Raw genomic sequence first — 19,463 nt, 5'->3', positions numbered from 1 at the left:
ACTCAAGGTCAATGCTCACCAAACCCTTCCAGTGTTTTCTGTTGGTCATGGGAGTTCTGTGTGCCAAGTTTGGTTTAAATCCATCGCTAGTAGAGTTCAGAATGCTCTTTGATTATAGGTGAACTATAGTAAAGGTAAAGGTAGTCCCCTGACATTAAGTCCAGTCATGTCTGACTGGGGTGTGGTGCTCATCTCCATTTCTAAGCCGAAGAACCAGCGTTGTCCATAGACACCTCCAAGGTCATATGGCCGGCATGACTGCATGGAGCGCCGTTACCCTCCCGCCGGAGCGGTACCTATTGATCTACTCACATTTGCATGTTTCCAACTGCTAGGTTGGCAGAAGCTAGGGCTGACAGCGGAAGCTCACGCTGCTCCCCGGAATCGAACCTGCGACCTTTCGATCAACAAGCTCAACAGCTCAGTGCTTTAACCCACTGCGCCACCGGGGGTTCCAGGTGAACTATAAATCCCAGCAATTACAACTCCCAAATTACAAAATCAATCCTCCCCCCCAACCCCACTAGCATTCACATTTGGGCATATTGGGTATTTGTGCTCAATTTAGTCCAGTGAATGAAAATACATCCTGCATATCGGATATTTACATTACAGTTCATAACAGTAGTAAAATGACTGCTTTGGTTAGACCACATCTGGAATACTGTGTCCAATTCTGGGCACCACAATTCAAGAGAGAGATTGACTCTAAGCTGGAATGTGTCCAGAGGAGGGCGACTAAAATGATCCAGGGTCTGGAGAACAAGCCCTATGAGGAGCGGCTTAGGGAACTGGGCATGTTTAGCCTGAAGAAGAGAAGGCTGAGAGGAGATATGATAGCCATGTATAAATACGTGAGAGGAAGCCACAGGGAGGAGGAGGGAGCAAGCTTGTTTTCTGCTTCCCTGGAGAGAGACTAGGAAGCAATGGAACAATGGCTTCAAACTACAAGAGAGGAGATTCCATCTGAAGATGAGGAAGAACTTCCTGACTGTGAGAGCCGTTCAGCAGTGGAACTCTCTGCCCCGGAGTGTGGTGGAGGCTCCTTCTTTGGAAGCTTTTAAGCAGAGGCTGGATGGCCATCTGTCAGGGGTGCTTTGAATGCAATATTCCTGCTTCTTGGCAGAATGGGGTTGGACTGGATGATGGCCCAGGAGGTCTCTTCCAACTATTTAAATCTATATGGAGTATTCGTGCCAAGTTTGGTCCAGATCCATTGTTGCATGAATCCACAGCACTCCTCTGGATATAGGTGAACTACAACTCCCAAATTCAAGGTCAATGCTCACCAAACCCTTCCAGTGTTTTCTGTTGGTCATGGGAGTTCTGCGTGCTAAGTTTGGTTTAAATCCATCGCTAGTGGAGTTCAGAATGCTCTTTGATTATAGGTGAACTATAAATCCCAGCAATTACAACTCCCAAATTACAAAATTACTCCCCCCCCCCCCCCCCCAACCCCACTAGCATTCACATTTGGGCATATTGGGTTTTTGTGCTCAATTTAGTCCAGGGAATGAAAATACATCCTTCATATCGGATATTTACATTACAGTTCATAACAGTAGTAAAATCACAGGTATCAAGTAGCAACGAAAATAATATTACTTTTGGGGGTCACCACAACATATGGAACTGCATTAAGGGGTCACGGCATTAGCAAGGTTGAGAACCACTGTATTTGGGGCAGCCGAGTGTAAGGGGAGGGGGCTCGGCTGTGGCCCTGGCCCCCTCCCTTTCCCCTTTCCCCCCTCCCACTCTCCTCTTAGGATTCCTTTGCAGCAGCAAGCGGCCCCTCCCTAAAGCCAGGGCCAGCTGCCCAGTCTCCTCCTCCTCCTCAACCCAGAGAATGGCCAAATATGAGCAAAGGCAGCCCAGGATTGCAGCCTGCCTGGGAGGCCAAAGAAGGAGGGAGGGAGAATGAGAGAGAGAAGCAGCCCAGCACAGAGTCCCAGAGTTAGAAGGGACCCCCAAAGGCCATCCAGTCCACCCCATTCTTCAAGGCAGGAAGGAAGATGCTACCCAAACTATCTTGATAGATGTCCACCAAGGGAGACCTAACCTTTCTCCTCAAACCCAGCCTCTCTCTGCAGGCATCCCAATTGGGGAGGGGGATTCGGGGGTCCAGATCTCAGCCTTGTCTCTTGGAGGAGCATCACATCACTCCACACCAAAAGAACTGGGACTCCAACATGAGAGCCAAGCAGGTCAACAAGCCAATGCCCAAAGGCAAGGATGAAGAAATCTCTTCCTTCTTGGGATGTGTCTAGGCCAGGCCTGGGCCAATTTGGGCCCTCCCTCCAGGTGTTTTGGACTCCAACTCCCACCATTCCTAACAGCCGGTAGGCTGTTAGGAATGGTGGGAGTTGGAGTCCAAAACACCTGGAGGGGGGGCCCAAGTTGGCCCATGCTTGGTGTATACTTTGGGAAGAATGCTGCACTCGTAGAGCTCAGGCTGCAGTTTGCCTTGACTCCTCAATGCTATGGAATGGTGGGAGTTGGAGTCCAAAACACCTGGAGGGAGGGCCCAAGTTGGCCCATGCTTGGTGTACACTGTGGAATATACTTGGTGTATACTGTGAGAAGAATGCTGCACTCACAGAGCTCAGGCTGCTTGGGACCTATACTTGGTGTATACTGTGGGAAGAATGCTGCACTCGGAGAGCTCAGGCTGCAGTTCGCCCTGACTCCTCAATGCTATGGAATGGTGGGAGTTGGAGTCCAAAACACCTGGAGGGAGGGCCCAAGTTGGCCCATGCTTGGTGTATGCTGTGGAGTATACTTGGTGTATACTGTGAGAAGAATGCTGCACTCACAGAGCTCAGGCTGCTTGGGACCTATACTTGGTGTATACTGTGGGAAGAATGCTGCACTCGGAGAGCTCAGGCTGCAGTTCGCCCTGACTCCTCAATGCTATGGAATGGTGGGAGTTGGAGTCCAAAACACCTGGAGGGAGGGCCCAAGTTGGCCCATGCTTGGTGTATACTGTGGGAAGAATGCTGCACTCGCAGAGCTCAGGCTGCTTGGCACCACCACTTGGTCCTGACTCCTCAATGCTATGGAATGACGGAATGTGCAGTTTTTTGGATGGCCATCCGTCGGGGTGGGGGTGGGGAGTGGGCAGTGCCTCCCTGCCTGTTCCAGAAGGGGATTGGACGGGATGGATATCCTTGAGGGGTCCCTCCTCCCAACCCTGAGCTTCTCCCTTGCCTTCCAAACTGGCCCTGGCCCAAGCAGTGGCGGCGTCAGTTCCCTTTTAGGCTCTCCTTTGTTTTCGGGCTCGAGTTTCGTCGGTATTTTTAGGGATCCGAACTCACCCAACCCCTCCCAGTCCCAGGCATTCACACCGGGCATTCCATGCGGTTTCGAAGCATTATATCCCTGGGCAGAGGGTCCCATAGGAAACCCTGGAAGCAGAGCGTGAGGAGCTTTGACCAGGCTCTCATTCTTTCTCTCTCTTTGGCACACTTTGGAGGGAGTTTGGTGTTCTAGGTCTGAAGAAGGCATGGAACCCACCCACCCCCCAATGCAGCCCCCCAGGTTCTTACGTCGGTGGCCTTCTTCTCGGCCAGCTCGAGCTTCTCCTGGGCTTCCTTGACGGCCTCGGAGTACTTCTCCACCTCATCCTCGGTGCCCTTCAGCTTCTTCTGCAAGCCCTGCTGCTCCTCCTCCAGCTGCAAAGCGGACACACAACCGGGGGATCAGTGGGGGGCACGGCGGAGACCCCCATCCCACCAGCTCTCTCTCCTCCATCTATCAAACTACCTACCTATATATCCCTCCTTCCAAGGTATCCCCCTCTCTCTCTCCATCTATCTACCTTTCCTTCCTCCCTTCCTTCCTTCCTTCCATCTATCTACTTACCTATCTCTTCCTCTTCTCCCTCTACCTACCTACCTACCTACCTACCTACCTATCCCTCCTATCTTTGTATCTCTATCTAATCTATCTATCTATCTATCTATCTATCTATCTATCTATCTATCTCTTTCTCTCTTTATATCTCCCTTTTCTCCCTCCCTTTATCTATCTCTCTCTTCTCCCTCCCCTACCTACCTACCCATCCCTCCTTCCTATTTATCTATCCCTCTATCCATCTATCTATCTATCTATCCTTCCTATCAATCTGTCTATCCCTCTTCTCCCTCTTTCTACCTACCTACCTACTTACCTACCTACCAACCAACCCACGCATCCCTCCTTCCTATCTTTCTATCCCTCTCTTGCTATCTATCTCTTTCTCTCTTTCTCTCTCCCTTTTCTCCCTCCCCCCTCTCTCTTTATATCTCCCTTTTCTCTTTCCCTCTATTTCCCTATCTCTCTCTCTTCTTGCTTCCCTACCTACCTACCTACCTATCCCTCCTTCCTATCTATCTATCCTTCCTATCAATCAATTTATCTCTCCCTCTTCTCCCTCTATCTACCTACCTACCAACCTACCTATCTCTCCTTCCTATCTTTCTATCCCTCTCTCTAGCTATCTGTCTATCTCATTCTCTCTTCCTTTCTCCCTCTTCTCCCTCCTTCTATCTACCTACCTACCTACCTACCTACCCCTCCTTTCTATTTATCTCTATTTATCTCTCCCTCCTCTATCTATCTATCTATCTATCTATCTATCCATCGATCAATCAATCAATCAATCAATCATGGATCTCTCTCTCCCTCTTCTTCTATCTATCTATCTATCTATCTATCTATCTATCTATCTATCTCTTCCTGCTTTTTCCTCCTCTGCCAACCTGCCTGCCTGCCTGCCTGCCTGCCAGCCTACCTACCTACCTATCTATCTATCTATCTATCTATCTATCTATCTATCTATGTATCTATCTATCTATCTATCTATCTATCTATCTATCTATCTATCTATCTATCTATCTCTTCCTGCTTTTTCCTCCTCTGCCAACCTGCCTGCCTGCCTGCCAGCCTACCTACCTACCTACCTACCTACCTACCTACCTATCTATCTATCTATCTATCTATCTATCTATCTCTTCCTGCTTTTTCCTCCTCTGCCAACCTGCCTGCCTGCCTGCCTGCCTGCCTGCCTACCTACCTACCTACCTACCTACCTCTCTCTCTCTCTCTCTCTCTCTCTCTCTCCCTCATTCTCCCCCATCCATCCCTCAATTCACTCACCCACCCACCCACCCTTCCCTCTCCCCCTCCCCTTCCTCCCGGGGTGGGGGCTGGGGTGGGGGCACCTGTTTGCACCGGTCCTCGGCCTGCTTCTTGTCGGCCTCGGCTTGCTCGGCGCGGTCGATGGCGTTCTCCTTGTCCAGCTTCAGCATCTGCATCTTCTTCTTGATGGCTTCCATGGCGGCGGAGGAAGGGGAAGGCAAGCCCCGACGGAGCGGACAAACCAAGGAGCAGAGAAAGGAAGAAGGAGAAAGAAGAGGAGGAGGAGGAGTAGAAGCCGAGGAGTGGGCCGGGAGGGGCCGCGGGAAAAGCCTAAAAACCCGGGGGGCGGGACCTGCCCCGCCGCCGTGGACACAGCCGCGCCTTGTAGGGACAAGCCCCGAGAAGGAAGGACTCACCAAGGGGGAGGAGGAGGAGGAGAGGGAAGGCACGGAGGGAGAGAGGGAGGGAGGGAGGCCCACGCGGGGACACCTCACCCCTCCTCCCGCCTCCCACGAAGAAAAGGGGCCCGGGTGGATGGCCTTTGGGGGTCCCCTCCCACTCCAGGAAGCCGACCACGAAGGGGACAGACAGCCTTGGAGGAGAACCTCCACATTTCCCCACTACCAGACCCCCCACCCCACCCCCATTGGGTTTATAGAGCTGGGAGGGACCCCTCAAGGCCACCCAGTCTAACCCCTTCCCTCCCTCCCTTCCTTCTTTCCTTCCTTCCTTCCTTCCTTCCTTCATTTCTTTCTACCTTCCTTCCTTCCTTCATTTCTTTCTTCATTTCTTCCTTCCTTTCTACCTTTCTTCCTTCCTTCTTTCCTTCCTTCCTTCCTTCCTTCTTTCCTTCCTTCCTTCCTTCCTTCCTTCGTTCCTTCCTTCTTTCCTTCTTTCCTTCTGTCCTTCCTTCCTTCATTTCTTCCTTCCTTCCTTCCTTCCATCCTTCCTTCCTTCCTTCCTTCCTTCCTTCCTTCATTTCTTTCTTCTTTCCTTCCTTCCTTCCTTCCTTCCTTCGTTTCTTTCTTCCTTTCTGTCCTTCCTTCCTTCCTTCCATCCTTCCTTCCTTCCTTCCTTCCTTCCTTCATTTCTTCCTTCCTTCATTTCTTTCTTCCTTCCTTCATTTCTTCCTTCCTTCCTTCGTTTCTTCCTTCCTTCCTTCCTTCCTTCCTTCCTTCCTTCCTTCCATCCTCCCTTCCTTCCTTCCTTCCTTCCTTCCTTCCTTTCTTTCTTTCTTTCTTTCTTTCTTCTTTCCTTCCTTCCTTCCTTTCTTCCTTTCTTTATTTCTTCTTTCTTTCTTTCTTTCTGCCAGGCAGGAAGGCACCACCAAAGCCCTCTTGGTAGATGGCCACCTATCCTCCCTGTAAGCACCTCTGAAGGTGAAAATCTAAAATCCTGTAGTTGGAAGGGACCCCCAAAGGCAATCCAAACCCATCCCTTTCTGCCTGGTGTGGAAACACAACTCAAGCCCTCAGGTGCCGTGCAGATACCTCTCAACATGCCTCTTCTCGGTAGTTCTCCTTATTTCTGAAGTGGGACTGATGGTGCCGAATCTGCCCCAGACCCCTGCTTTCCAGCTGATCTGACCAGCTGCAAGGAGTTCCGCAGTTCCTGAATGCCCTGTTGGGCCAACTCTGATGAAATGTGCCCCAGCAGCAGCCTCAACCAGGGACTCTTTGCAACCTTGAGCTCCCTCCTTTTGCTTTTCTCCCCAGCCCAAACATTGTAACAAAACCACTAATAAAGACTAATTGAATTGTAACCTTCACTTCTTCATAGTGATACATTGTGTCTATTTCCTGGCTCACAAGTATCTAATGCATGAATTTATCCTTTTCTGGGCCGCGGGCAGCCGCTGGCCCGCGGACAGCCGCGGGCCCGCCTGGGATGCCTTCCAGGCATCCCAGGGAGACCGAATCTGCGTTTCTTTAAACCGCGGATATGGAAACCCCTCAGGCCCCCGTATCCGCGAGTTAACCAAACGACTCCATTTTGGTGCCATATTTTTCCTAGCTCAATTCTAACACTATTTGCTATCTCGCTTTTTGCATTTCGGACTCCTACGCTCTGGGAATAACCTTTTTATTTTTGAGAATATATTTTAAAGAAAAACAGCTGATTGTCAAAGCTCTATTTTCCCCAAGCTCCACAAGCGTACACATTTGGGCATATTGAGTATTCATGCCAAGTTTGGTCCAGATCCATCATTGTTTGAGTCCACAGTGCTCTGTGGATGTAGGTGAACTACAACTCCCAAACTAAAGGTCAATGCCCATCAAACCCAGTATTTTCTGTTGGTTATGAGAGCTCTGTGTGCCAAGTTTGGTTCAATTCCATCGTTAGCGGAGTTCAGAGCTCTCTTTGATTGTAGATGAACTACAAATCCCAGCAACTACAACTCCCAAATGACAAAATCACTCCCCTTCCAACCACATCTGGAATATTGTGTCCAATTCTGGGCACCACAATTCAAGAGAGAGATTGACAAGCTGGAATGTGTCCAGAGGAGGGCGACTAAAATGATCAAGGGTCTGGAGAACAAGCCCTATGAGGAGCGGCTTAAGGAGCTGGGCATGTTTAGCCTGAAGAAGAGAAGGCTGAGAGGAGATATGATAGCCATGTATAAATATGTGAGAGGAAGCCACAGGGAGGAGGAGGGAGCGAGCTTGTTTTCTGCTTCCCTGGAGACTAGGACACAATGGAACAATGGCTTCAAACTACAAGAGAGGAGATTCCATCTGAACATTAGGAAGAACTTCCTGACTGTGAGAGCCGTTCAGCAGTGGAACTCTCTGCCCCGGATTGTGGTGGAGGCTCCTTCTTTGGAGGCTTTTATACAGAGGCTGGGTGGCCATCTGTCTAGGGTGATTTGAATGCAATATTCCTGCTTCTTGGCAGAATGGGGTTGGACTGGATGGCCCACGAGGTCTCTTCCAACTCTTTGATTCTAGGATTCTATGATTCTAAATATTGAAATACAGCTCTCCTGCATCTTTCTCTCAACCTTCTCTTCTCCAAGATGGACACCCTCTTCTCCTTCAGTCACTCCTCGGTGGACTTTGCTTCCAGACCTCTGGCCCGTTGGGTCACCCTTCTCAGGACAAATCCTAATATTTCCCACTTGGACATTCTTCCCGAGTGTATTGCCCACTTTTCTTAATAATCACGCTATCTTCCTTTAGTCCTTCGACCCAAATCTCCCTGGATCTGAGGCTGGTTTGCCTTTGCTACTCCTTCTGCAGGAAAAAAAAAACCTCATCAGTGGTTTCCTTGCAGCACATTCCAAGGATACTTTCAGGCCTTTGTTTGGTCAGCTCTTGTTTTCACCTTCCAGTAAGGAGAGAGGCTGTAATGTCCCTCTCAAGTCAACTTTGTCCCCTCTTTGAAGTCTCATCCAGGTTAAGACCACTTCCCAAAACTGGACATGACAGCCCTCTTCCATTGCCTTGCCTGAATGGGGCAGAGGCCTCGGACGCTGGCTTCCTGAAGGGCAGGAAGGGGCTGGACTAGATGACCCCTGGCATCCCTTTCAAGTCTAGGATGAGGTGAACTACTGGAAAGCAGAGTCCATAAGGAGGGGCATCTTGACTGGTCAAGAGTGGCATGTGGACTTCCTCGGAGGGTGGTGGGCTCTCCGTCTTGGAAGGCCTTTGCTAAGAGTTGGATGAGCATCTCTTGTGGGTATTTCAACTGTGTATCCCCATATGTTGTAGTTTGAACAATGGCTTCAAACTACAAGAGAGGAGATTCCATCTGAACATTAGGAAGAACTTCCTGACTGTGAGAGCCGTTCAGCAGTGGAACTCTCTGCCCCGGAGTGTGGTGGAGGCTCCTTCTTTGGAAGCTTTTAAGCAGAGGCTGGATGGCCATTTGTCAGGGGTGATTTGAATGCAATATTCCTGCTTCTTGGCAGAATGGGGTTGGATTGGATGGCCCATGAGGTCTCTTCCAACTCTTTGATTCTATGATTCTATATGGCTGAAAGAGGCTGGACTAGATGGCCCTTGGGACCCCCTTCCAGTTCCTTGGAGATTGATTGGTTTGATTAGTGGGCTCCCCTTTGAAGGGCACTTGAATGGGCTTCTCTCTGGATGGCTGAAGGGTTGGACTAGATGGCCCCTGAGGTCCCCTTCTAGCTCTAAAGCAGCAGACTGGATGGTCCTCTCTCTGGAGAGGTTTGATTGTGCTTTTCCTGCATGGCAGAAGGGGTTGGACTGGATGACCCATATGGTCCCTTCCAACCCTCTCATCTTATGACTACCTTGAAGTGTGGTGGTCTCTCCATTTTGGAGGGCCTTTGCAAAGAGGTTGGATGGGCATCTCTCAGGAGGATTTTAGTTGTGCATTCCATATAGCTGGAGGAAGTTGGACTAGATGGACATTGGGAACTCCTTCCAATTCCTTGGTGATTGATTGGTGAACTCTCCATTGAAGGGTGCTTGTAGTCCAACTCTTCAGCCAACCAGAGAGATGCTCACTGGAATGCCTTTCAAACAATCACCAAGGGCAGCTTAAAGGCCATCTGTCGTGGGTGGTTTGTGCTTTTCCTGCATGGCAGAAGATGGCTTGACTAGGATGACTCTTCTGACTCTACTATCCTGTGACCATCTTGGAGTGTGGTGGGCTCTCTGTTTTGGAGGCCTTTGCAAAGAGTTTGGATGAGCATCTCTTGGGTACTCCCCATATGCATCCCCATATGGCTGAAGGGGGTTGGACTAGATGGCCCTTGGGATCCCCTTTCAGTTCCAAGAGCCATGCATGGCCTTGGTGATTGATTGAAAGGCATTTCAGTGAGCATCTCTCTGGATGGCTGAAGGGTTGGACTAGATGGCTCCTGAGGTCCCTTTCTAGCTCTAAAGCATGTGGTCTCTTCCAACTGTATTACTTCACAATTCTATGACAGCATTGGAGGGCAGTGGGCTCTTCATCTTTGGAAGTCTTGGCATGGAAGTGAGGTGGGCAGCATCTCTTGGGAGTATGTTAGCGGTATAGATGACTTGGGAGTATGTTAGCTGTGTAGTCATATGCTCCCTCCTCCCTATGACTTCCTCTCACATATTGATCCATGGCCCTTATCATGTCTCCTCTCAGTCTTCTCTTCTGCAGGCGAAGCATGCCCAGCTCTTTAAGCCACTCCTCATAGGGCTTGTTCTCCAGACCCTTTTTGAGGGGCTTCTCTCTGGATTGCTGAAGGGTTGGACTAGATGGCCCTTGGGGTTCCCTTTCTAGCTGTAAAGAAATAGACTGGATGGCCGTCTGTCAGGAGGGCTTTGTGCTTTTCCTGCATGGCAGAAGGGGGCTGGACTGGATGACCCATGTGGTCTCTTCCAATTGTATTAGTCTACGATTCTATGACAGCATTGGAGGGCGGTGGGCTCTTCATCTTTGGAAATCTTGGCATGGAAGTGAGGTGGGCATCATCTCTTGGGAATCCTTTAGCCGTATAGATGACCTCTGGGGGCCCTTCCAGCTCCAGGATCCTAGGAGTGGGGCCCTTGGGGGTCCCTGGAGCAGAGGCCAGGCTCTCCTGCGCATGGTGCTCTGTCTGCGCCCATGGAGGAGGGTCTGCATAGGGCCTGTGGTCTCCCAGCTGCCCCCTCCATCCCTGGCCCTGCCCCCCCCCCCGGCCTCTCAAGGGCGTCCTTGGGCCCCGCCAGGAGGGAAAGGCTCTGCCAGCATTGACCCAGTGACGTCCCCCTTGCTCTGCCCGCTCCCCATTTGCCCCCTGCAACCCACCCACCTGCTCTTGGGCATCAACGTAAGCTACAACAAAGCCTCCTGCAGTAATCCCACCTGGATCAGAGCTCAGGTTGGGGGGGGGGGGACAGCCAGGGGACAGCTGCTGGGAAGAGAGGGAGGGAGGGAGGGAGGGAGGGAGGGAGAGCCTGGCTATAGGGAGTGTGGTGGGCTCACTGGTCAAGTCCCCTTCCCCACAGTCCCTTAAGAGAATCCTTGACCTGCTAGAGAGGCAAGTGTACACCGCGTGCCCCCTCCCTTCCCTTGTCATTTGGAAGACCCCCCCCCCCCCCCAAGAGGCAGTGGGAGCAAGCCACTCATTCCACAGGCCTCTCCTTCTCTGTCTGCATGCCTTTGCAAGGCAGGGTGAGCCTTTGTGTGGAGCCGCAGAGGACCTCCCTGTCCCAGCCTGGCTTGCAAGTCTCCAGGCCAGGAGGTCTCACAAGGTGCATCAACAACAGGCTTGGGCAAACTTTGGCCCCCCAGGTGATTTGGACTTCAACTCCCACAATTCCTAACAGTTGAAGTCCAAAACACCTGGAGGGCCAAAGTTTGCCAAGGCCTGATCTACACTATAGAATTCCTATCTGTACATGGCATTCATTGACCAGTGCTCTGTGGGCCAAACTGACCCATTTAAGGTGGAATCAGGTGTCAAACAGGAATGATGTGTTACTGCCCCAACTTTATTCTCCATCTTCACCGCTATGATACAGAAGTATACGAGAAGCTTGGCCTCCCATTGAAAACATCGGGAATCCAAAGTGCTCTTCCAGCCAATCTATGGTTACAACAACATCTGTTATAGAACTCCAGTATGCTGATGACAGCGCTGTCTGTGCACATTCAGAAGAAGACCTACAAGCCACTCTAAACACCTTCGCAGAAGTATACGAGAAGCTCGGCCTCCCATTGAACATCGGGAATCCAAAGTGCTCTTCCAGCCAATCCAAGGTTGCAACAACATCTGTTATACAACTCCAGTATGCTGATGACAATGTCATCTGTGCGCATTCAGAAGAAGAACTACAAACCACTCTAAACGCCTTTGCAGAAGCATATGAGAAGCTCGGCCTGTCATTGAACATCAGGAATCCAAAGTGCTCTTCCAGCCAATCCCTCTCCAATTCCATAAATACAGCTTAATGGTGTAACATTAGAAAATGTTGACCATGTCCGCTCCCTTGGCAGCCCCCTCTCCACCAAAGTCAACATCTACACCGGAATGTAACACCGCCTGAGCTCTGCGAGTGCAGCATTTTCCCGAATGAACCACAGAGTGTTTGAGGACCGGGACATGCGTAGGGAAACCAAGGGGCTTGTTTATAAAGCTATTGTCCTCCCAACCCTGCTCTACACGTTTGAGACATGGACAGCCTACAGATGTCAACATTTTACACTGAAATACAATATACAGTGCAGCATTTTTCCGAATGAAGCAGAGAGTGTTTGAGGACCAGGACATCCATAGGGAGACCAAGGTGCTTGTTTACAAAGCTATTGTCCTCCCAAACCTGCTATATGCCTGCGAGACGTGGACTGTCTACAGACATCAACATTTTACACTGAAATACAATATGCCTGAGCTCTGTGAGTGCAGCATATTCCTGAATGAAGTAGAGAGTGTTTGAGGACCAGGACATCTGTAGAGAGACCAAGATGCTTGTTTACAAAGCTATTGTCCTTCCAACCCTGCTCTACGCCTGTGAGACGTGGACTGTCTACAGACGTCACATTCAACTCCTGGAACGATTCCATCAGTGCTGCCTCCAAAAAGTCCTGCAAATCTCTTGGGAAGACAGGCTGGGAAATGTCAGCATGCTGGAAGAAGAAGCAATGACCACCAGCACTGAAGCGATGGTCCTCCGCCATCAACTCCTCTGGACTGGCCACATTGTCAGAATGCCCAAAAGTCACCGTCTCCCAAAGCCGAACGGAAAACAGAATGCAAAGATACAGAATGGGCGACGATGCCTGGCTCGAGAGCAGGACGTGTGAAAAAGACCTTGGAGTCCTCATGGACAACAAGTTAAACATGAGCCAGGAATGTGATGTGGCAGCAAAAAAAAGCCAATGGGATGTTGGCCTGCATCAATAGGAGCCTAGTGTCTAGATCTAGGGAAGTAATGCTCCCCATGCTCTATTCTGCTCTGGTTAGACCACTTTACCTGGAATATTGTGTCCAATTTTGGGCACCACAATTCAAGAGAGAGATTGACTCTAAGCTGGAAGGTGTCCAGAGGAGGACGACTAAAATGATCAAGGGTCTGGAGAACAAGCCCTATGAGGAGCGGCTTAAGGAGCTGGGCATGTTTAGCCTGAAGAAGAGAAGGCTGAGAGGAGATATGATAGCCATGTATAAATATGTGAGAGGAAGCCACAGGGAGGAGGAGGGAGCAAGCTTGTTTTCCGCTTCCTTGGAGACTAGGACGCAATGGAGGAATGGCTTCAAACTACAAGAGAGGAGATTCCATCTGAACATGAGGAAGAACTTCCTGACTGTGAGAGCTGTTCAGCAGTGGAACTCTCTGCCCCGGAGTGTGGTGGAGGCTCCTTCATTGGAAGCTTTTAAGCAGAGGCTGGATGGCCATTTGTCAGGGGTGATTTGAATGCAATATTCCTGCTTCTTGGCAGCGGGTTGGACTGGATGGCCCATGAGGTCTCTTCCAACTCTTTGATTCTATGATTCTATGATTCTATGATTCATTGACCTTGCAAAGGCATTCGACACAGTGAATTGCAGCGCTCTCTGGACCATCTTCCAAAAAATCAGGTGTCCAAACAAATTTGTGAACATGCTGCCATGATGACATGATGGCAACAGTCTTGGACAGCTCCCAAAGTGACCCATTTAAGGTGGAATCAGGTGTCAAACAGGAATGATGTGTTACTGCCCCAACTTTATTCTCCATCTTCATCGCTATGATACTTCACCTTGCTGATGGGAAGCTTCCCACTGGAGTGGGAATCATCTATCAGACAGATTTAACCTCAGCAGACTGAAAGCCAAAACCAAGGATACAACATCTGTTATAGAACTCCAGTATGCGGATGACAACGTCGTCTGTGCGCATTCAGAAGAAGAACTACAAGCCACTCTAAACACCTTTGCAGAAGCATACGAGAAGCTCGGTCTCCCATTGAACATCGGGAATCCAAAGTGCTCTTCCAGCCAATCTATGGTTACAACAACATCTGTTATAGAACTCCAGTATGCTGATGACAGCGTCGTCTGTGTGCATTCAGAAGAAGACCTACAAGCCACTTTAAACACCTCCGTAGAAGCATACGAGAAGCTCGGCCTCCCATTGAACATTGGGAATCTAAAGTGCTCTTCCAACCAATCCAAGGTTACAACAACATCTGTTATAGAACTCCAGTATGCCGATGACAACATCGTCTGTGCGCAATCAGAAGGAGACCTACAAGCCACTCTAAACTCCATTGCAGAAGCATACGAGAATCATAGAATCATAGAATCAAAGAGTTGGAAGAGACCTCATGGGCCATCCAGTCCAACCCCATTCTGCCAAGAAGCAGGAATATTGCATTCAAATCACCCCTGACAAATGGCCATCCAGCCTCTGCTTAAAAGCTTCCAAAGAAGGAGCCTCCACCACACTCCGGGGCAGGGAGTTCCACTGCTGAACGGCTCTCACAGTCAGGAAGTTCTTCCTAATGTTCAGAAGCTCGGTCTCCCATTGAACATCGGGAATCCAAAGTGCTCTTCCAGCCAATCCAAGGTTACAATGACATCTGTTATAGAACTCCAGTATGCCGGTGACAACGTCGTCTGTGTGCAATCAGAAGACCAACAAGTCACTTTAAACACCTTTGCAGAAGCATACGAGAAACTCGGCCTGTCATTAAACATCAAGAAAACCAAAGTGCTGGTCCATCAGTCACCAGCCAATCCTTCTCCAATGGCAGAAATACAGCTTAATGGTGTAACATTAGAAAATGTGGACCATTTCCACTCCCTTGGCAGCCACCTCTCCACCAAAGTCAACATCTACACCGGAATGTAACACCGCCTGAGCTCTGCGAGTGCAACATTTTTCCGAATGAAGCAGAGAGTGTTTGAGGACCAGGACATTTGTACAGAGACCAAGGTGCTTGTTGATAAAGCTATTGTCCTCCCAACCCTGCTATACGCCTGCGAGATGCGGACTGTCTACAGACATCAATATTTTACACTGAAATACAACACCACCTGAGCTCTGTGAGTGCAGCATTTTCCTGAATAAAGCAGAGAGTGTTTGAGGACCAGGACATCTGTAGAGAGATCAAGGTGCTTGTTTATAAAGCCATTGTCCTCCCAACCCTGCTATACACCTGCAAGACGTGGACTGTCTACAGACGTAAACTTTTTACACTGAAATACAACACCACCTGAGCTCTGCCAGTGCAGCATTTTCCTGAATGAAGCAGAGAGTGTTTGAGGACCGGGAAATCCGTAGGGAGACCAAGGTGCTTGTTTGTAAAGCTATTGTCCTCCCAACCTTGCTATACGCCTGTGAGACGTGGACTGTCTACAGACGTCAACTTTTTACACTGAAATACAACACCGGCTGAGCTCTGCCAGTGCAGCATTTTCCTGAATGAAGTAGAGAGTGTTTGAGGACCAGGACATCTGTAGAGAGATCAAGGTGCTTGTTTATAAAGCCATTGTCCTCCCAACCCTGCTATACACCTGCAAGACGTGGACTGTCTACAGACGTAAACTTTTTACACTGAAATACAACACCACCTGAGCTCTGCCAGTGCAGCATTTTCCTGAATGAAGCAGAGAGTGTTTGAGGACCGGGAAATCTGTAGGGAGACCAAGGTGCTTGTTTGTAAAGCTATTGTCCTCCCAACCTTGCTATACGCCTGTGAGACGTGGACTGTCTACAGACGTCAACTTTTTACACTGAAATACAACACCGGCTGAGCTCTGCCAGTGCAGCATTTTCCTGAATGAAGTAGAGAGTGTTTGAGGACCAGGACATCTGTAGAGAGATCAAGGTGCTTGTTTATAAAGCCATTGTCCTCCCAACCCTGCTATACACCTGCAAGACGTGGACTGTCTACAGACGTAAACTTTTTACACTGAAATACAACACCACCTGAGCTCTGCCAGTGCAGCATTTTCCTGAATGAAGCAGAGAGTGTTTGAGGACCGGGAAATCTGTAGGGAGACCAAGGTGCTTGTTTGTAAAGCTATTGTCCTCCCAACCTTGCTATACGCCTGTGAGACGTGGACTGTCTACAGACGTCAACTTTTTACACTGAAATACAACACCGGCTGAACTCTGCGAGCGCAGCATTTTTCCGAATAACCGGGAAATTCATAGGGAGACCAAGGTGCTTGTTTATAAAGCTATTTTCCTTCCAACCCTGCTATATGCCTGCGAAATGTGGACTGTCTCCAGATGTCACATGCAACTCCTAGAATGATTCCAACAGTGTTGCCCCTGTAAAATCCTACAAATCTCTTGGGAAGACAGATGGGGAAGTGTCAGTGTGCTGGAAGAAGAAGCAAAGACCATCAGCATTGAAGTGATGGTCCTCCGCCATCAACTCTGCTGGACTGGCCACATTGTCCAAATGCCCAAAGGTCACCATCTCCCAAAGCAGAATGGAAAACAGAATGCTGGTAGACAGGAAAAGTGATTTAAAGATGGGTTCAAAGGCAACCTTAAAAACTGTGGCATAGACACCAAGAACTGGGAAGCCCTGGCCCTCGAGCATTCTAACTGGAGGTCAGCTGTGACCAGCAGTGCTGTAGAATCTGAAGAGGTACGAATGGAGGGCGAAAGAGAGAAACATGCCAAGAGGAAGAAGGCACATCAAGCCAACCCTTGAACAGGGTATAGGGTTACAGCCTGTGTTAGACGGGGTCGCACTCCCCCTGAAGACGCAGGTTCGCAGTTTGGGAGTGATCCTGGACTCATCGCTGAGCCTGGAACCCCAGGTTTCGGCGGTGACCAGGGGAGCATTCGCACAGTTAAAACTTGTGCGCCAACTGCGACCGTACCTTGGGAAGTCTGACTTGGCCACGGTAGTCCACGCTCTGGTTACATCCCATCTTGACTACTGCAACGCTCTCTACGTGGGGTTGCCTTTGAAGACGGCTCGGAAGCTCCAATTAGTCCAACGCTCAGCAGCCATGATACTAACAGGAGCGGAGTGCAGGAAACATACAACTCCTCTGCTGTACCAGCTCCACTGGCTGCCGATCTGCTACCGGGCTCAATTCAAAGTGCTGGCGTTGGCCTTTAAAGCCCTAAACGGTTCTGGCCCAACTTATCTATCCGAACGTATCTCGGCCTATCAGCCCACCAGGACCCTAAGATCTTCTGGGGAGACCCTGCTCTCTATCCCGCCGGCTTCACAAGTGCGGCTGGCGGGAACGAGAGACAGGGCCTTTTCTGTGGTGGCCCCTCGACTATGGAACACCCTCCCCATAGAGGTACGATCAGCCCCCTCGCTGATGGTGTTTCGGAAAAGATTGAAGACATGGATGTTTAAACAAGCATTCGGTTAATCCGTTGCAACGAATTTTGATGACTAAAGGACTGGTAATCATGGACGATGAATTGTGGATTGCGATTCCAGTTACGAGATGCATGGGATGGTTATTGGTGGCCCAATAATTTGTATTGTATATGTGTTTTATGCTTTTAAACTGAATATTGTTGTTTTTTAAGTGTTGTAAACCGCAATGAGTCGCCGACTTAGGCTGAGATATTAGCGGTATACAAGCGCAATAATAAATAAATAATAAATAAATAATAAACCCTGACCAGGACCACCTGGAATGGGAAGACATGAGGATCAGGAGTAGGTCTCCACAGTCACCTACGGACCCACCACCAAGACACCACATCCGGACTTATTTTTGAGGTTTTTAAAAAGTCATGTAATTTATGAGACATTTTGACCTTCTTGAGAACACGGATCGCAGACCAACGCAGACTCCGAAAAGAAATGCCTTTCATGGTCTCGGCACCAGAAGCTTTTTATAGAAAAGACACAACAAGGGAAGATAGATGGCCGCTGTGCCAAAGCGTTTTTGGAAGAGCATCAAGGGGGACTTTAAAAGAGAGAGACAAGAGAGTTGCTTGAAGCAGAGAGAGAGAGAGAATTATTTATAGTTAGTGGAAATATTTAAAATGGGCAAAAAGAGGAGGAAGAGGGAAACTTGTTTTCTGCTGCTCTGGAGACTTAATTAATTAATTAATTTACTTTATTTGTATACCGCAGTTTCTCAGCCCTTAAGTGACTCAACGCGGTTAACAACAAACAAGAGCAAAAATTCAATGCTAGCATCATACAAACCATTTAAAAACAATTAACACAATGTATTGTCGAAGGCTTTCATGGCTGGAATCACTCAGTTCTTGTGGGTTTTTTCGGGCTATAGGGCCATGTTCTAGAGGCATTTCTCCTGACGTTTCGCCTGCATCTATAGCAAGCATCCTCAGAGGTAGTGAGGTCTGTTGGAAATAGGAAAATGGGGTTTATATATCTGTGGAATGACCAGGGTGAGACAAAAGGCTTTTGTAAGTTGGGTTGGGTGTGAATCTTTCAACTGACCACCTTGATTAGCATACAATGGGCTGACTGTGCCTGGAGCAAACTCTTCTTGAAAGGTGATTAGATGTCCCTGCCTGTTTTTCTCTCTGCTGTTTTTGCTGTTGCAATTTTAGAGTTTTTTAATACTGGTAGACAGATTTTGTTCATTTTGTTCATGGTTTCCTCCTTTCTGTTGAAATTGTCCACATGCTTCTTGTGGATTTCAATGGCTTCTCTGTGTAGCCTGGCATGGTGGTTGTGAGAGTGGTCCAGCATTTCTGTGTTCTCAAATAGTATGCTGTGTCCAGGCTGGTTCCTCAGGTGCTCTGCTATGGCTGACTTCTCTGGTTGGAGTAGTCTGCAGTGCCTTTCGTGTTCCTTGATGCGTGTCTGGGCAATGCTGCGTTTGGTGGTCCCTATGTAGACTTGTCCACAGCTGCATGGTACACAATAGACTCCTGCAGAGGTGAGAGGATCCCTCTTGTCCTTTGCTGAACGTAGCATTTGTTGGATTTTCTTGGTGGGTTTGTAGATTGTTTGTATGTTGTGTTTCCTCCTCAGCTTCCCTCTGCGCTCAGTGGTTCCCTTGATGTCTGGCAGGAACACTTTCCCTCTGGGTGGGTCTTGGTCTTGACTCTCGTGGCTTCTTCTCGGTGGTCTTGCAGCTCTTCTGAGGTCTGAGGTGGAGTCTCCCTTGGCCTGGAGAGCCCAGTTGAGGTGGTTCAGTCCATCTTGGAGGAGGTGGGCTTCGCAGATTCTTTTTGCACGGTCTGCCAAGGCTTGAATGGTGCTTCTTTTTTGACTTGGGTGATGGTTGGAGTTTCTATGTAGATATCTATCTGTGTGTGTGGGTTTTCTGTAGATGGTGTGACCCAATGGTTGATCTGGTTTGCGGATGACTAGGACATCTAGAAAAGGCAGTCTTCCTTCATTTTCTTTTTCCATGGTGAACTGGATGTTTGGGTGGATGCTGTTAAGATGGTCCAGGAACCTGTTGAGTTCTCCTCCTCCATGGCTTCAAATGGTGAAAGTGACAATGAATTCTACGA

The 19,463-nt window shown here is 49.1% G+C and overlaps 2 protein-coding genes across 7 annotated transcripts in view; both read right to left on the bottom strand.

Annotated features, from left to right (window-relative positions):
• The window catches only part of LOC132766800 (tropomyosin beta chain), a 57,437-nt gene extending 52,083 nt beyond the window's left edge, over positions 1-5,354 (bottom strand). For 3 of the 6 annotated variants that reach the window (XM_060761114.2, XM_067464716.1, XM_060761116.2), the window contains exons 1-2: positions 5,202-5,352; positions 3,546-3,671 (exon numbers count right to left, since the gene is read on the bottom strand). In XM_060761114.2, the coding sequence (XP_060617097.1) occupies positions 3,546-3,671; positions 5,202-5,315 (240 nt within the window). In that variant the 5' untranslated portion in view covers positions 5,316-5,352. Of the gene's footprint in view, positions 1-3,545; positions 3,672-5,201 lie in introns of all 6 variants that reach the window. The other 3 variants (XM_067464718.1, XM_067464717.1, XM_060761118.2) reach the window with 2 other exon arrangements.
• A 5,105-nt stretch (positions 5,355-10,459) lies between these two features.
• The window catches only part of LOC132766801 (tropomyosin beta chain-like), a 56,414-nt gene continuing 47,410 nt past the window's right edge, over positions 10,460-19,463 (bottom strand). The window contains exon 5 of the mRNA XM_067464866.1: positions 10,460-10,663. Coding sequence (XP_067320967.1) covers positions 10,460-10,663 — 204 coding nt within the window. The remainder of the gene's footprint in view (positions 10,664-19,463) is intronic.

The sequence above is a fragment of the Anolis sagrei genome, chromosome 2 (genome assembly GCF_037176765.1).
Source record: "Anolis sagrei isolate rAnoSag1 chromosome 2, rAnoSag1.mat, whole genome shotgun sequence".
NCBI classification, from domain to species: domain Eukaryota; kingdom Metazoa; phylum Chordata; class Lepidosauria; order Squamata; family Dactyloidae; genus Anolis; species Anolis sagrei.
Note: the sequence above shows the minus strand (reverse complement) of the source record. Positions and strands in the feature narration are given on the sequence as shown.